At 38.4% G+C, this 17,444-nt stretch overlaps 1 protein-coding gene across 1 annotated transcript; it reads right to left on the bottom strand.

Annotated features, from left to right (window-relative positions):
- Positions 1 to 6,821: 6,821 nt before the first annotated feature.
- Positions 6,822 to 13,907, bottom strand: SMIM13 (small integral membrane protein 13). Its single transcript, XM_012653155.1, has 2 exons — positions 13,757 to 13,907; positions 6,822 to 8,227 (listed from the first exon to the last, which is right to left on the bottom strand). Exons 1-2 carry the CDS (start codon positions 13,905 to 13,907, stop codon positions 8,040 to 8,042), a joined length of 339 nt encoding a protein of 112 aa, XP_012508609.1. The 3' UTR covers positions 6,822 to 8,039.
- Between the last annotated feature and the right edge of the window lie 3,537 nt (positions 13,908 to 17,444).

The following is a 17,444-nucleotide window of genomic DNA, read 5'->3' as shown; positions in this document are numbered from 1 at the left end:
AGACTGGGGCGCATAGTCAAGAGTAGCAGATTAGTATTTTGTATGCTCACACATTTCCGTTCTCACCAAATGATTATTACGTTTAACCAAAATCGTTTCCAAGCCTGCTTATTCCAGTTGTCCCTGATATTGTAGTCACATAATTTAATGAAGTATTACCATGAGGCTGGGGGCAGTGGCTCATGCCTATAATCCTGGCACTTTGGGAGGCTGCGGTGGGAAGGATTGCTTAAAGCCAGGAGCTGGAGACCAGCCTGGGCAACACAGTGAGACCCCGTTTCTACAAAAAATAGAAAAATTAGCCAAGTGTGCTGGCACATGCCTATAGTCCCAGCTACTCAGGAGGCTGAGGCAGAAGGATCACCTGCGCCCAAGAGTTCAAGGGTACAGTGAGCTGGCTGCACCACTGCACTCCAGCCTGGGTGACAGAGTGAGATCCTATCTAGAAAATATATATATTGCACAATGAAATACTGAATGTGAAGAGAGAGTTGCTGTTTCTATGAAAACATAGCTAACTGCTTTGGGAAACACAAGCTGTTAAGAAAATCTTGTCCATCTAGGTACAAGTGAGACAACTGTAAAATATACATATACAGTAATTAAAAAATATACCTACTGTATACACTATAAAATAAGGTAAAAATGTAGTACTATATTACTAATACTATAAAATGGAAGTATAGTGTCATGGGTGGTAAATATGATCAAAATCTTTGCAAGTTTCTGCTCTTGTTCAAATTGTAAGAGAACAAAACTATAAGTCAGAGAATTGTCTGACTTTTGCAAAGAAACTGAGATGCAATTTTAATGAATCTATTATATACAGTGAAAGCCTTGGTCTTACCTAGAAATAGTGTAGGTCAACTGACTTTTTCAATGAACTAGGCAACTTCTGGATCAAGTTGTCATTAAGAAGGTTTCTACAAAGATGAATAAGGAGAAGAAAGGGAGGATGGTTAAGTTACTGATTGCCTACTATGTATTAATATGCTTGATGAGTATTTTTAAAATTCAGTCTTACGAGACAGATATCATTCCCATGTAGCAGACCAGGAAGAGAGAGGTTAAATAAATTGCCGATCTTTGAGTCACAGCATTTGGATAGGATCTCAGCTCTCCTGACCTTTTTCCTAAGATCCGGATTGGCCATTTCCACTGGTCTTCCGTGCACCTGGGCTTATCCCCAAACTGTCCCCTCAAACATGTCGCACTCGTGTCCTCGGTCAGTGATCCACCATTGACTCATCCTTGCCCTTCACCTCCTGTATCCCATCAATCACCAAACCCTGTCAAATCAACCGCCATCAGTCTCTCTTCAGTTTGTCTCCACCACCACCAGCCTTGCCCAAATTGACATTATCTTCCGCATGAACAACTGCAGTACCTTCCCATTGCCACAATCTCTTAATAGTTAGATCCAAGCAAAATCATACTACATCAGTTGAACACTTTTCTAGTTCTTTCTTTATTTTGCTTCTAGCACATTACTCTCTTCCACGTATATTCCTGGTTCTCTTACTGATCCTTCTCAGTGTCCTTAATGGACTCTTTTATCAGCCTCTTTAGGAAATTGTTTCTAGCCTCTTTAAGAAATAGTCATGTTTTTTAGAGGCCTGTGTCTTACTCCATTTGTGTTGCTATAAAGGAATATCCAAGACTGGGTAATTTATAAGGAAAAAGGGTTTATTTGGTTCACAATTCTGCTGGCTGGAAAACTGGCATCTGGTGAGGGCCTCAGGCTGCTTCCATTCATGACAGAAGACAAAGTGGGGCTGGCTTGCAGAGATCACCTGGCAAGAGAGGACGCAAAGGCTCTTTTTAACAACCAGCTCTCTGGGGAACTAATACAGCAAGAACTCAACTTGCTAAAAGAGAACGGTACCAAGCCATTCATGAAGGATCTGCCCCTCATAACCCAACACCTCCCATACTGGGGATCAAATTTCAACATGAGGTTTGGAGGGGACAAATATCCAAACTGTAGCAGCCTATTTTAGACTGTTTTGTGCTGCTACAACAGAATACCTGAGACTGGGTAATTTATAAAGAACAGAAATTTATTCTCTCACAGTTCTGGAGACTGGAAAGTCCAAGATCAAGGTGCTGACAGGTTTGGTTTCCAGTTCCAAGATGGCTCCTTCCTGCATCCTCCAGAGAGGAGGAATGTTGGGTCCTCACATGGCAGAAAGAGAACCTACTCCCACAGGTCCTTTTTATAGCAACATTAATCCATTCATGAGGGCAGAGCCCTCACAACCTAAACACCTCCCATTATGCCCCACCTCCCAATACTGTTATATTGGTGACTAAGTTTCCAACATATGGATTTTGGAGGAGAAAAAACATTCAAATCACAGCAGTGCCACTCCTTGGGTCTCTTATTCCATCCTCCCCCCTGGGGAATCCTATTTTTGCCTACCACTTCAGCTTCATCTGTGTTTTCAACCCATGTCCCTCATACTATTTTTAAAACTGGTGATTTCTATCTACCTAATGTCGTACAAGCACCTCAAATTCAAAATACGCCCCAAACTGGACTTCCATCTTCCGTGTCTCTATGCACAATCTCAAACCTACTTCTTCTATATGCATCCCTTAATGTTATCAACTTCAAACTTAAATGTTGAAATCGTCTTTTGTTTATCTTTTTCCTTCACTTGGCCTCACAATACAATCTCAAGTCCTATGGATTCTTCACATCCTCAAACTCTCCACGGTCGTCATTCCCTCCAGTCTGCCACTAGTTTACTATTTTCTTGCTCGAATCAGTTAAGAGACACTGATTCCACTGTGACTCCAGTCACTTCTCCTCACTACAGTTAGCATGAGCTAAGCCATCTGCACCTAGTCCAGGTGCCTGGAAGAGCAGTCACTGTGTGTTAAACAAATGAATCAGTGCTCTCACTCCATTTAATAGTTCAGTACTCTCTATCCCATACGGCATGAACAGCAAAGCCTTTGCCACTGCATACAAGACCTTTTGTGACCTAGATCTTTTGAACATCTCTGGTGTCAAACCAGTGACCGTCCCCTCCCCCAAATTAGGAATATCCAGGTAACTACAGTTAATGACCATGCTGAGGGGCTACACAATACCCCGAATGAGTCATAGTTCTCAGACCCCCCTTTCTATGGATGTATTTACTGTCGCTGCTCAGAAGTGTTTACCTCTAAAATCCTAGTCTCCACCCCAAACCTCCTGTTCTATCCACTATATACATCAGACCCATTTTATCTCTGATCCCTCTACCCCTTCCATTCACCCAGTTTGCCAGTGCCTTATTGATGTAACTTCTCTTACAACCCAACTCAAATCCCAGGGCCAATCTCCACCAATCTCTAATGACCTTGCCCTTCAGACACATCTGCCTTATAAAACCCAACCCGGGCACAATCCACTTTTTCCCATCCTACATTCTTGGCAGCTGAGCACAGCTAAAGAAAAATCACAACTTTGGCCTCCAGCCACTGAAATGATGGCTTTCTATCTTGAAGAGGTTCTCAAGGGTATTCCTCCATCTTTTTACTTGGCTTTGTTCAGCTTCCTCAATCTTCCTGGTGGTTAATATGTGAGATAAGATCTATGGCAAATAGGATACCAAAACAATCTTGAGGGTACTGGATACTGTATGAGAACAAAATAAGAGGTTAAAGAGGGTTAAGTGTAATAATTAATCTCTAATGCTATCTATATGTCCTTTAGGTTCTAAGTGAACTATTTTCATGGCACTAAAAAATATTGCTATCCTCTCAATTCTTACAGATTTTTAAGTTTCGAAACTAAGGTGAAGTGTGGACCATTAGCAAAAATGGCTGCTTTCAAATTCATGTCCCCAAGGCACCCTGAATACTTAACTGTCTTTTATCAACGAGACACACACAACTTTTGTTTTCATTTTATTCTGTGCAGTTTAAAGTGAAAGTTAAAACATCATACAAACCACAGAAGCTTTATAGCATTGACCAGTTTTAAAACAAAAACAGTGAATGATCATTTACACACATTCCTCATCTAATTTTACATCTTATTATACAAAGGCATTATTAAAACACAATTCTACTTGCTTATAAACTTATTGTCAAGCAGCAAGATGACTATGCATCACAGCACAACACAGAATGTTTCCTCTAAGAAACCGCAGCAGCAGTATTTGGTGAATGGTTATGCACAGAACTGACTTGGAGGGTAACGTTAAACATTCCTCATAAAACAGGTAGCACATGTACACTAACAAATGGAAAATGTAACTTTTATTAATATAAGATAAAATATTACTCTTTATGCTTTAAATTAAAAACAATAGGACACTCACTCTTTACAAGCAGACAATAAAAGGTGCTTTAGTTCTAGACTCCATGATAGAAAACTATTGCATTAGGTCACTTGAGCGTCTATAGATAACCTTTGAGGATTGCCCTTTGGCTTTTTAAAGTTAACCTCAAATATAAAAGTACTTGAAGTTTACCAGTCAAAATCAAAAGTGACATTGGTTACACGTTACATTAAAGCATAACTTTTGAGAAAAAAATGACTTTAAAAAAGGTTGCATCACTGACTTAAAATAAGTTCAAAAATTGTTGCTCTTAAAAGTAAAAATGCACCACTTGCAAATCATTCAATATGTTTTAAGATGCCATATTTCATGAATCCATTACTTTGTATATTCCAAACTCCCACCAAAATAACATTTTGAAATGGTTTTTAAGCCTAATATCTAAACAAATGGGTCTGCATGTCTGTGAAATGGCTGTTCATCACTTAACAATATATTTATGTTTCCACTGTGAAAATGTCACGACAAAATCCATTAAGCGAATTTTATGTTCAGTTTAATATAAATATTACCATCTCATTTAACACTGCTACACAAATATTTAGTGTTTGGAGCATTTAAATCAGAGCAATGCTATCAATACAACCGGTACAGGCAATTTTCACAAAAAGTTTCAGAGGCAATGGACGATTTGGGAATGAATGGCTGGCTGGGAAGGAAATGAAACCGCCTATCACAGTTCTCAATTTTAGAATTAATCCTCAAAAGATGCCATACTTGATCACCATCATTCCTTGTGAGGTTCAGACAAGATTCTAATACTTACAAGTGTTTTTAATGTCCATAACCTTTTAAACTTTAAAATTAATCAATGGCTAGTCCATTTCCCACTGAGACTGAAAATGGAGTTGTGTTATAGTTTTGGTAAGCTGTTACAAAAACACTAAAACAGGAAAAAGAATGGAAACACTATACCACATAAATAATTCTGCATTAACAACTATGTCTCTCGCCTCTCTTAGTGGCTTTAGAAATACTTACTATGGTAAGTGTGTTGTGGAGTGCAGGAAAAGAAAGTTTTACACAAAGTATTAGTTTGAACATCTTCATATTGGCATCAATAATTTCTCTTTACTCTCCCCCAGTGAGAGTTAAAAACATGGCGAATTGTGAGCTATTAGTACACTTTTAGGTATATTTCTCAAGTTAAACAGAACATTTCTTAAAATTCTACAAAATAAGACATACTTGAAGCATAAATGTCAATAAATAATGCCAACATGTATATGTTCACATAGATTAACTTGTATTTATTTGGGCATGACCCTTGTAGATTTTGGGGGGAGGGCTACATGAGCCATCATTCTTCAACAATGACAACAGGAAGCTTACCAGCTACTTAAAGTTTTTCAGAAACTATTATCTAAACCTTAGATATCCACCATAGAGCAGAATCCATAGCTCAAAACATTAGACTATGAAAAAATGTAACTTAAATATCCTCCCAGTACCAAGAAGCTTTTTGGGCACTCATTTTTTTCTCTGATGATCATTTTAATGTGATATTTAGCTACTATGAAGCATTAAAATTCATGCTTGAAACTGTGTCACTTTCGTTATGCCCTAGAGTCACATAAAAATAGAAAAGTGCATCTAATAAGGAAATAAAGAAAGATTGTGCCCCACTCTCGGCACCTGGGAATCTTCCCCTAGCAAATATATAGGACTAAAGTTATGCTCTGAGTTCCCTCTTAGTATCTCCAAAAGGCTACAGTATCAGCAAAGAGGTGTTCATCAGGAATACTACCGTGGGAAAGAGCCAGTGAAACAGTTAATAAACAAAACTGTAAGCATGAAGTACGAGGTATCAAACATAATTATACACCATCATAAAATAGAGGTTAATTAAATATTTTGTGATGACTAGTTCTTAAGAAAGCCAAGGTAAAAACGTAAAAAGAACTTGGATTAAAAACTAAGTTGGCTTTCCATTTCACTCTTACACAAAGCAGGTGACACTGAACAGGAAAGTTCTTTAATTCATCTCTCTCTTCTCTAGTAAACAGTCCAAAGTTCAGTAAAGACAAACACGGAAACCTGGCAGGAGTCATTTTATAGCTAAGCGGGTATTTTCGCCCACTGTTTTTTCCTCAATACCTAGCACCTCTGAGGTCTTTGTCACTGAATTGTTTGTGAAGAAGTATTCTTTTCCACAGCACATGCCTTGAGCATAAAGTCCTCCCATACAAAGGGAGTAACTAATCCTACTCTTCCTAAAGTAGAAGATAGTTCTTAGATTCCTAAGTTACTACTATAATATCTTAAATACGTTACCCAAAAAACTGTATTTCACACAGGATAACAATTTCAACATTATAAGAGTCAGAATTAAGGTCCCCAATAAATAACTGCTATCTTAAAAAGAAAAATAAATTTGCAAACTATTTTTTAATTTAATCTGAGATACCATCAATTGTTAAGATGCACCACGTGTATCACTAAGAAAAAACATTGCCCATTAAACTATGACACAATGCTTTCATATCACAGAAAATGTTTATTTTATATCTATTAAAACAGCGTTTAAAGAGTTACACAGACTTTGATCGCATCAATCTTGTGCATATGTAAAGAAAATGCGTGAGATAAATTGGTTAAGTTATAACTATAACTTCATATTCTGAGTCCAACTCTTCTGAATCACTTTTCAAATCACAGGCATAGATATCTGCATTCTTCCACATAACACCCGCCTCGGTGTTGTCAAGAGGAGTGGTGATGCAGCATTTCTTGAAAGAGCGCTCCACTACTGTCTTCTGTTTGACGTCAGCAGGAAGCTTTGGACAAAATGATGTTGGATGCCTTAACGACAGTCCTGCTCGACGCATGAAACGGTCACACCAGCCTCTCGTTGCTTTAAATTTCGTTTCATCAATTCCGAGGGTTTTGGCAATTTCTCCTGCCTTCAACTGCATTGCTTGGCGTGTGATAGGCAATCCTTTTGCACGTGTTTCACTGACAAAATGTAGTACAGCTTCATCTACCTGTGGGTATCTTCCTTTCTTAGGTCCTGTAAAGCATTTTGTTGTTGCCTTGCAAGAAAATATGGAATTGCGGTCATTTCTCCAACGACGGATATTTGCTTCACTGATATCAAATGTACGTCCTGCTGCTCTGTTTCCATGCTTTTCTGCGTACGCAATAACTTTCCGTTTCAATGCTGAATCATAGTGTAATCTTTTTGAAGACATTTTTAAATGTCAACTAAACCTGACACATTTGGTACCAACAATACTCATGTTGGTTAAAGTGATGACACTATGACAAGCTATAAATTCGCACATGCACAAGGTAGATTAATTACATGACTATCGCCTGGTTGACAGTAATGAGATGCATCCCAATTTTAGACAAGTTAAAATACGAAGAAAAGTATACATTTTAGGACTAATAAAATATGGTTTTTTAAGCTTGTAATGTTTACCAGATTCACACCAGAGCAAGAAAATAAGCCCAAGAGCCAAGGAATAAGTAGAAAGCTAGTGAAGCAAAAGATTATCTTTAAGATGAAGTTTGCAATGGTTCAATTTGGTTTTAATTCCCTTTATTTTTATATGGCTTACATGTAAATCTTTTTCTAAATTGGACTTAAAATCCAAGTACAAATGTTCATGAGTCATTCAGCAAATTTCCAGGCCAAGTCACTAAAGAGAGGCTAGCAACTGCTTTTCATCATTCACTAATAAAAGACTATGTCTGGGGTCAGTGGCCCTCATCAGCAGGTGCCCTCCTCTGGCGAGCAGATCTGATCCTGTGTGGAGAAGATGAAGTGTCTTCTTCGGTTTCAGACCCTGAAAGCTCATGATCTCCCTCCTGGGATCCTGTGTCTCCCACTAGTTCTCGGAGAAACTTGAATTTTGATAAAAAAAGATGCCACACAAAATACCAACCTAAAGAAAGACAAAAACATTAAAACAAGTTATTATGCACAATGTTACCAATTCAGAATGTTACAGTTAATTTGGGGGTTATATTACAAAACAGTATATATATAATATAAAAAATAATTTTCACAGAAAATATATTTTCTTTAATTATATGATGAAAGAATAAAGCCAGAGCACCAATACCAAGATTTTAAAAATAGATTTAAAAATACAATATTTTTATGTCAAAGTTATTAAAAAGTATGAATAACTCTTTTAAAAAAAGTACCTAAGTTTTGTTTTTGCAAGGAGTTTTAAGTAAGTTTTTTAGATGCCCACTAATAAGGAACAAATATTAATCAATAAAGAAATGCATAGGGTAAAACCTCTGAACCCATACTTGGATGCTCTGAAATGTTAAAAGTGTAAAATTGTGGTCCCCAACCTCTGGGCGGCAGACTAGTACCGGTCTGTGGCCTGTTAGGAACCAGGCCACACAGCAAGAGGTGAGCAGCCAGCTAGCCAGCAAACCACTGAACCTTCATCTGTATTTACAGCCGCTCCCCATCACTTGCATCACCACACACGCTCTGCCTCCGGTCAGATCAGCGGTGGCATTAGATTCTCATAGGAGTGCGAACCCTACTGTAAACTGCACATGCGAGGGACCTAGGTTACACGCTCCTTATGAGAATCTAATGCCTGATGATCTGACGTGGAGCTGAGGTGGTGATGCTGGCGCTGGAAAGCGGCTGCAAATACACATTATCAGTAGCAGAGAGGTTTGACCGCACAATAAATGTAATGCACTTGAATCATCCTGAAATCATCCCCTGCCCGCGCCCCCCCACCCCCATACCCCCCCGTGGAAAACTGCCTTCCATGAAACCGGTCCTTGGTGCCAAAAAGGTTGGGGACCGCTGGAAAACAAACAAAATCAACCAGTGTAACAAAGTTTTTCAAGTGTTTTCTTGATGCATCTACTTTAAACACTCTGGTTTCACAGAATAGCAATGGATTGTAGCATATTTAGTGAAAACAAAATCCAACCAGCTTTTCCACTCCAGTGTTAAAATAAAACAGAACAAGATGAATAGACACTTAAGGGAAGTTTCTAATTTTACTTGTTTTTATTACAATCTCTGAAAAAAACCAAAAGATTACCATAAACTCCTTGACACTAAACTACTAACTTCAGAGATTTAACTCATTTCTCAAGATTTTGTTTTCCTTTAAGCTTGAGTGCTGGATGTTAACTGAACCAAACCATAAATATTTTTTGGTTAACTGTGTGTTTGAGTAAAGCACCTAACTTTGTAAAACGGTATTTTAATGATATTCCAACTTAGCATGTTCTTTCTTCCCCCAATATTCTTTGTAAAACAGGGACAGCAAATTAGTAGAAAGAACATTGGGCAAGGAGTCAGGAGTCTCAGCTCTGACAGAAGATTCATAAAGCTACTGTGAAGAATAAAGGAGAAGATATTTAAAGGGCTTAGGTGCCTAGCACTAATTAGCATTTTGTAAAATGCTCAATTGACATGAGCTACGGTTATTCTTGGGCAGCAGGCTCTGTGGTGACTTCTCTTCTGTTTATTATCTTTTTAATTGAGATATGATTCACATACCACAAAAGTCACCCTTTTAAAGTGTATAATTCAGTGGTTTTTACTATATTCACAACATTGTACAACCATCACCACTATCAAACTCCAGCTCCAAAGAAAACCCATATGGTATCTGGGAGTGGAGTTGCTGGTTCATATAGTAACTGTGTTCAACCACCAGTGAAATCCCTAAACTGTTTTCCAAAGCAGTTGTACCAATTTACATTCCCACCAGCAATACATAAGGTTCTGATTTCTCCACATCCTCACCAACACTTTTATTGTCTATTGTTTTTATTATGGTCATCCTAGCAGTGCGGCCTGTCACACAACTTTGATTTGCATTTTCCTAATGACTAATGATGTTGAGCATTTTTTCATGTGCGTATTAGCCATTCGCCTATCTTTTTTGGAGAACTATTCATTTCCTTTGCCCATTTTTTAAAGTCAGACTGTCTATTATTGAATTGTAAGGTAAGAATTCTTTATATATTCTGGATATTAGATGCTTGTCAGAAATATGATTTGTAAATATTTCTCTCCCATTCTGTGGGCGTCTTTTTATTGTCTTGAAAATGTCCTTTGAAGCACAAAAGTTTTTAATTTTAAGGGAACCCAATTTATCATTTTTTTCTTTGATTGCTTGTGCTTTTGATGTCATATCTAGGAAAGCACTGACTAATCCAAGGTCTACGTAGTCACTGTCTTCTAAGAGTTTTATAGTTTTTGCTCTTACATGGAAGTCTTCAATCCATTTTTGTTAATTCTGGTGTGCAAGAGGGCTCTAAATTCATTCTTTTGCATGTGGATATCAAGCTGTCCCAGAACTATTTGTTGAAAAAATTCTTCTCTCCCACCATTACATTGTCTTGGTACCTCTGTTAAAAATCAATTGACCATAAGTATTACAGTTTATTTCTGGATTCTCAATTCTATTCCATTGACTTGTATGCCTACCTCTATGCTTGTACCACATCTTCTTGATTACAGTAGCCTTGTATTAAGTTTTGAAATTAGGAAATTTGAGTCTACCAAACTCTGTTCTTTCTCAAGATTTTTTTGGCTAGAGTCCCTTGCATTTCCATGTGAACTTCAAAATCATCTTGTCAATTTCTACAAAAAAGGCAGCAAGAATTTTGATAGGAATTGCACTGAATCTGCAGATCAATTTAGGGACCAACACTGTTTTTTAAAATACTTCTCTTTACTTACCAAATTTTCCCTCAATGAACACACATGGTTTTGATAATCAGAAAAATCAGGAAAAATAAGAAACAAACTAGTAAGTAAATCATGAATACTCTATGAACTTGTATTTTTTAAATACTTCAATGCCATTAACTGGACTAAAGTTGATTTCAACAGATAATAAGGAAAATTTCTCCTAACTCTTAGGTTAGTTTTGAGAATGTAACTTAAAAGTTAAATGAACTCATTTGACTAAGGTATGACACTAAACAGAGATTACAGATGTAAATTTACCATCAAGGAATTATAATCCAGCTCAAAGATGATGGCCTTGATCTCATTAAAACCATAGATTCCAACAGTGGCTACAGGGTATAAACTGACCATAAAGAGGAGTAAGGAAGGTGACTGGAAGGCTTTTGACTGAAGGGAGACCATGGTGAAGGGCCCCATCACTGGGTTCCCACCATAAAATACTACAGTGCCCTTAGGATGGTTAAGAGAAAACAAAGTCTCTCAGCACAGAAATCTACAAAATAAGGAACTGAGGATAGCTGTAGTTGTCAGAGTCTTGGGATATAAGAGCATTCAGCTAGATTACAGACTCTTTCTTCCCCAATTTTAATAAAAGAAACAAACAAAAATTTCTTTTTAAATCACTACCAGCAATCAATAAGGAACCACTAAGGAATTTAATTTCAAGTCAAAATTCAGAATGTGGTGCCAATGAGAGAAACTCTAGAGTTTGGAGCAGCAAGTTATGGCTACTATGTCCACACTGGCCACTCTCCTCCTACCCATACCAGCAAAACCACTCTGACTCCATACCACTGTAATTTTTATCCTCAAATCTAGAGATAAGCAAGCTTGAAGAGTATACTTATTTCTCCCTATTATGTCTGGGTGTAGGCTGGGGGTGGGAGGGAGGAGCATGTGCGTAGTGACACTATATCCTATTAAAAAAAAAAAAATGGTGAGGTAGAGAATTCCCCTAATATAAACATGGACTTCATCTGCTTGGCAGCCAAAAAGAACAAATTATCCACTGGTGCTTGGATTCTTACAGTAACTACTGTACCGTACTCCCATAGGGTGGGAGTGCAAAGCAAAGAGATAAATTGTAGTGTTGGTAACTGCAGTGGTATTCACTAAGCTGAGGCAAGTTCCACAAGTTGTCCTCCAAGTAAAATGACTAAGTTCTTACGGAGCTGTAATTTTGAGGAGACAGATGGGAGGAGGATCGAAGGAGAGGTGTCTCTATATCCCAGGACCATAACATCTGATACTTCTACTACAGACTGTTTATGAAAGAATTTTAATAGTCTAAACAAAGGATGATATTAAAAATGTCAGGAAGTTTGAGTGGAAAAACTACATAACACATTTATTTTGGAAAAAGAACCATCATTAAAATGTCAATGAATATAAACCAGGAAAAGTATGACTGAGCAAAGAAGAAACTAAGAAGTACTCTTGTGCCAGATAAAATTGCTAATAAGATATTCAATGGCTACATTAATTAGACATGAAAATAACAATAGCTAGGAGACATCACACTGTCTTCAAAATACAGTACAAAGTTATAGTAACCAAAACAGCATGGTACTGGCATAAAACAGACACACAGACCAATGGAACAAAATAGAGAATAAAGAAATAAATCCACCTATTTATCGCCAAGTGGTTTTCAACAAAAGCACCAAGAACATTCAGGTTCCTCAAAAAACTAAACATAGGTCTACCACATGATCCAATAATCCCACTGCTGAGTATATATCTGAAAGAAAGGAAATCAGCATATTGAAGAAATATCTGCACACAGGCCCATGTTTATCTGCAGTGTTATTCACAACAGCAAAGATATGGAATCAACCTAAGTGTCTATCAATGGATAAATAAAGATGTGGTGTATGTACACAACGAAATACCATTCAACCATAAAAAAGAATGAAATCCTGTCATTTGCAGCAACACAGATGGAACTGGAGGGTCACTATGTTAAATGAAATAAGCCAAGCACATAAAGACAAATATTACACATTCCCACTCATAAGTGGGAACTGAAAAAGTTGATTTCATAAAGGTAGAGAGAAGAATGATGGTTACCAGAGGCTGGGAGGGAGGGGGGAAGAGCTGAAGAATGGTTGGTTAATGGTACAAAATTACAGTTAGATAAAAGCAAAAAGTTTTAGTGTTCCATAGCACAGTTGGGTGACTAAAGTGAGCAATTTTTTGTATATTTCAAAATACCTGGAAGAGAAGGTCTAAAACGTTCCCAACACAAAGAAATGACAAATGTTTGAGGTGATGGATACCCTAATTGGATCATTACACACTGAATGCATATAACAAAATATCACATGTACCCCACAAATATGTACAATTATGTATCAATAAAAACTAACTTTTTAAAAACTTTGGGACAGGTACCATGCAGAAATGCCCTGTGCATATAATCTAATAGCCAAATTGTTATTCAGTTTAACTAAACTGTCCTGTCACATACTTCTGGTACGTCACACTCCTTGTTGCTGGCTAATAGGGCTCTGATCTATTCATCTATGGTATTTTATTTTTACTGATCTTATGACAAATATAATACAAAGAAGTCATATACATAGTTCATTTCCTGTTATTTTAATAATGCAACTTTTAGTTCAAGTTACAGAATCCCTAAGACTTAGCTAAACCAAAAAAAAGGGAATGTGTTATAAGCTTACAGGGATGTCTCAGAGCCCATGGGAGGAGGCACCCTTACCACGGACTAGAACGAGGAGAAGGTTCTCATGAACGGAGATCATTCTCTCAGCACTACTGGTTTCTCTCTGCACACTTGTTTCATTCCCCCTTATGCTTCTCTTCTGTAAATTGCTGCTCCTTCCCCAGCTTTCCACAACTTCTCCAGTCATGCTCTCAAAACATATATAGCCTAGAATCTTTGCCCTAAATTGGGTCAAATGTCAGCCCCAGAAGCAGTCTGCATTACCTGGGAGTAGGAGCAGGAATAGTGAACAGGGACGCAGGGCCTACCCCTAAGAGGCCTTAGGTGTTGTTAGAGATTGAAGGGTAGTGGACAGGATAACCTGGAGAAAGATCCCCAGTAAAGGTAGCTTCTCTATCTTTATTGGCTCCTAGAGGATGATCTCCACTATAGAAGCCACCCAAAAAATCCAGGCAGGCAATTCTCTGGTTAGTGTCTAACCAAAACCTTCCATCTTCTTGGGATCTGCCTCAATTCCTTTAAAACTTCAATACAACATGACCTTTAATAATGTCCACACAGCAAGAGGTCCTCAATCTCTGGAGCATAGGAATGACTTGAAGTGGGGGAAAGTGGGGTCAGATGAGGCTGGGAGTCATATTCTTCCTTTTAGGGAAAAGAATACCTGCAAATGTAAGGCAAGTTCAAAGGTATTTATTACCCAATAGAATGACTCTAGTTTAAAGATACGTGATTACCACACTGTAGCCTTCATTCACCAAGAGGAATCATCCAAACTCATTACTCATCAGAATCTGCCAGGAAGGTTTTAGAAACTACAAATTTACAAGAGCTCATCCCAGATATCCCAAATCGATCTCTAGGAATTGTGCTTATTCCTTTTTTAAGCTCCCTAGATGATTCTGATGAACATGTAGGTTTGGAAAAGGCAGATGAGGAGTGAAGAACAAGAATGAGGGCTGTTGCCAATCAATTAGGGAGGCTGGCCAGGGAAAAGGAGAAAAGGATCAGCAGTAGAGTGCCCGTGGGGGGTTGATGGGACAACAGCTGACCAGACAGCCTCTCTGAGAAGACTCCACTTGACAAAAGGCAACAATAGCCACATCAATATTTACTGAAACCATACAAGTATTTCAGGGGAGTTACAAAGAAACCGACCAGATATGACTGATGAGCCGGGTGATGCTGCAGAAGGACTGTGGACGTGATGACTGGTGTAATGGATCGTCAGAAGTTGGACATAAAAATGTTATCTTTGTTCCAAGTAGAACTGTATTGTGTCTGGTTAATAGAATGGTTTAGTACAGTACAAACATTCAGAGCTCATTCTCTTCTATACTATGAACGTAAGAGAAGAAAATGAAAAGTTGCCTATCAGAAAATGGATGTTATTGGTCATAAGACAGCACCAAATCACAGAACAGGGGTGTGTGTGTATAGGTGTGTGTGTGTTGGGAGGGGAAGAGACACCACAGACATATGAGAAAGAATCACTAGTTCAGACTGATAACTCCAATTTACCATAACAATAGACCAGCCTAATTTGGACTCTGGGCCCTAGTGACTGACTTCTCCCAGGTATGCATATGTTTTCTGGGGGAGAGGGGATGGAGGAGAATAACCACTAAGACCCAGACTACCTTTTATTGAAAAGGACCTTCCCTTGTATACTACATGCCTACAGCAGACAGGACCTCTTATGGAAGTATAGCTCTTACAATTACTACCACCCAAACCTAATGTACACACACCAGAAACCTACTCTTATTCTATAACCAAGTGTCTGGTACCAGTTCCGGGATTCAGTAAGAGAGAAATGGGAAAGAGAAAAGAAAGAAGAGCTAAGGGGAAAAGGACTGTCCACAATTATATGTGCCTATAATCAAAAATTTATGCTGCCTGTTTAAACGAATTTTTCAGTTTAAAGGGTAAGTTTATGCTTTGCTCCAGTCCCACATTGACAAGCACTGTATTATAGAAAAACTGGCCAGCAGTAGAGGGTGTGTAGTCTGAGAGAATCAAAAGAGCAATGACTTGTATGTACCAATAACTAAGCATTAGTTCCAAAAATGAATTTCATGAAACACACTGTATATTGTTTTTCCACGTAAGATAAACACGCTGGTAACAGAAGGTAGTGACAGTAGATGAACTTGAGTGATGAACCATAATCATCTACACACCACAAACCCAGGAGGTAACTAATTTCACCTTCAATTATACAATTCTCAGTTCACAAAGTGCTTTCAATGCAACATCTCATTTAACCCTCACAATCCCTCTGAATTAGTTCAACCAGCAACCGTTATTCGTGTTTTCTAGATGAGAAAACGAAGGCTCAAAGTGACTCACAATTATTGAAGAGAGCCAACTACATAAGACAGAGCGATGAATTTTAGCAGTGTATCAAATTTCTCAGATTTTCAGGGTGAAAGTATGGCTAATACACATAACACTATTTAGGGAATGAGAATATGATTTCATTACTTGCTACAGACTGAATGTTTGTGTTCCCCAAAAATTCATGTATTGAAACTTAATCCCCAATGTGATAGAATTTGGAGGTAGAGCCTTTGGGAGGTGACTGGGTCACAGTGTGGAGTCCTCATGAATAGGATTAATGTGCTTATAAAAGATACTCCACCAAGCTCCCTTATCCCTTCCCCTTGCACTATCTGAGAACACAGCTGAGAGACAGCCATATATGAACTGGGAAGCAGGCCCTCACCAGACACCGAATCTGCCAGTACCTTGATCTTGAACTTTCCAGCCCTCCAGAACTGTGAGAAATAAATTTATGTTGTTTATAAGCCACCTAGTCTATGGTATTGGTTATAGCAGCCCGAATGGACTAAGACACTACTCAAGATCTTTTTAGTCCAAGAGCCCAGGTGCAGTATAACCACAAATTCTTACCTTTGTAAATTATGGAATCATTCCAAAGGAGTTACATAATCTCACCTTCGTGACAGTATCTAAGTAGCTGACTGGCTCAATACCAATATCACATTTGTATAAAGTTCTCTTCCATTTTCAGTCCTACTACCTTATTTCCATTTTACTCTGAAGGCAGCTAAGGCCCACTTATAAGATAATACATCCAAGTCCACAACGTAGACTAAGCCACAGAGAGCCAACCTCTTCCAACTGCCACCACAATGCCCCCTCTACTGAACACCCCTTTCTCAATGCCACACTAGGCAAAGCTAGAAAGCCCTGGAGTTGCCACTGCTGAATCAACATAATTTTGAACCGTACTACCTCCACATCCAAAACGCTACCCAATAAATGTAAGACATCTTTAAAGTCGCCTTTTAAAATCTTTCCTCTCCTCTTTCCATTCTCTTTTCCCTTCGGTGGTCACAACATTCCCACGGATCCAAACATCACCTCTGTTACAGATGACCAAATTTTTCATCCATACCTTCCACCTTTCTTGAGCCCCAGTAGGGAATTTACCTAGTTGGCTGGAAAACATCTCAAAAAAGTGTGTGTGTGCATATGTGTACCTGTACCCATCAGCTCCTAATGGGCACTGCATCCTCTCCCCATCTCTCTGCTAGGAAAGAGCTCCTTTCAGCATTTTGTCCCTCCTTCATTTTATCCCAGTGCTATAGCTTCTACTTTAACACACACTCTCCCATCTGTTTCCTTCTCTACATTCCTACTGCCATCCTATCCATCTCTACCCTAGATCAAACCCTTATTATCTGTAAACTGGGTT

This window comes from Propithecus coquereli, unplaced genomic scaffold (genome assembly GCF_000956105.1).
Source record: "Propithecus coquereli isolate 6110/MARCELLA unplaced genomic scaffold, Pcoq_1.0 Scaffold416, whole genome shotgun sequence".
Classification (NCBI taxonomy): domain Eukaryota; kingdom Metazoa; phylum Chordata; class Mammalia; order Primates; family Indriidae; genus Propithecus; species Propithecus coquereli.
The sequence above is the reverse complement of the archived record's forward strand: the minus strand, read 5'-3'. Positions and strand labels throughout refer to the sequence as shown.

Bases quoted from the DNA above. Each gene is read 5' to 3' on its own strand.
- SMIM13 (XM_012653155.1), bottom strand. From the start codon at position 13,907: ATGACTGGAGAAGTTGTGGAAAGCTGGGGAAGGAGCAGCAATTTACAG. The intron at 8,228-13,756 runs GTAAGGGTGCCT...GTCTTTCTTTAG, and splicing joins TCTCCTCGTTCTAGTCCGTG to GTTGGTATTTTGTGTGGCAT.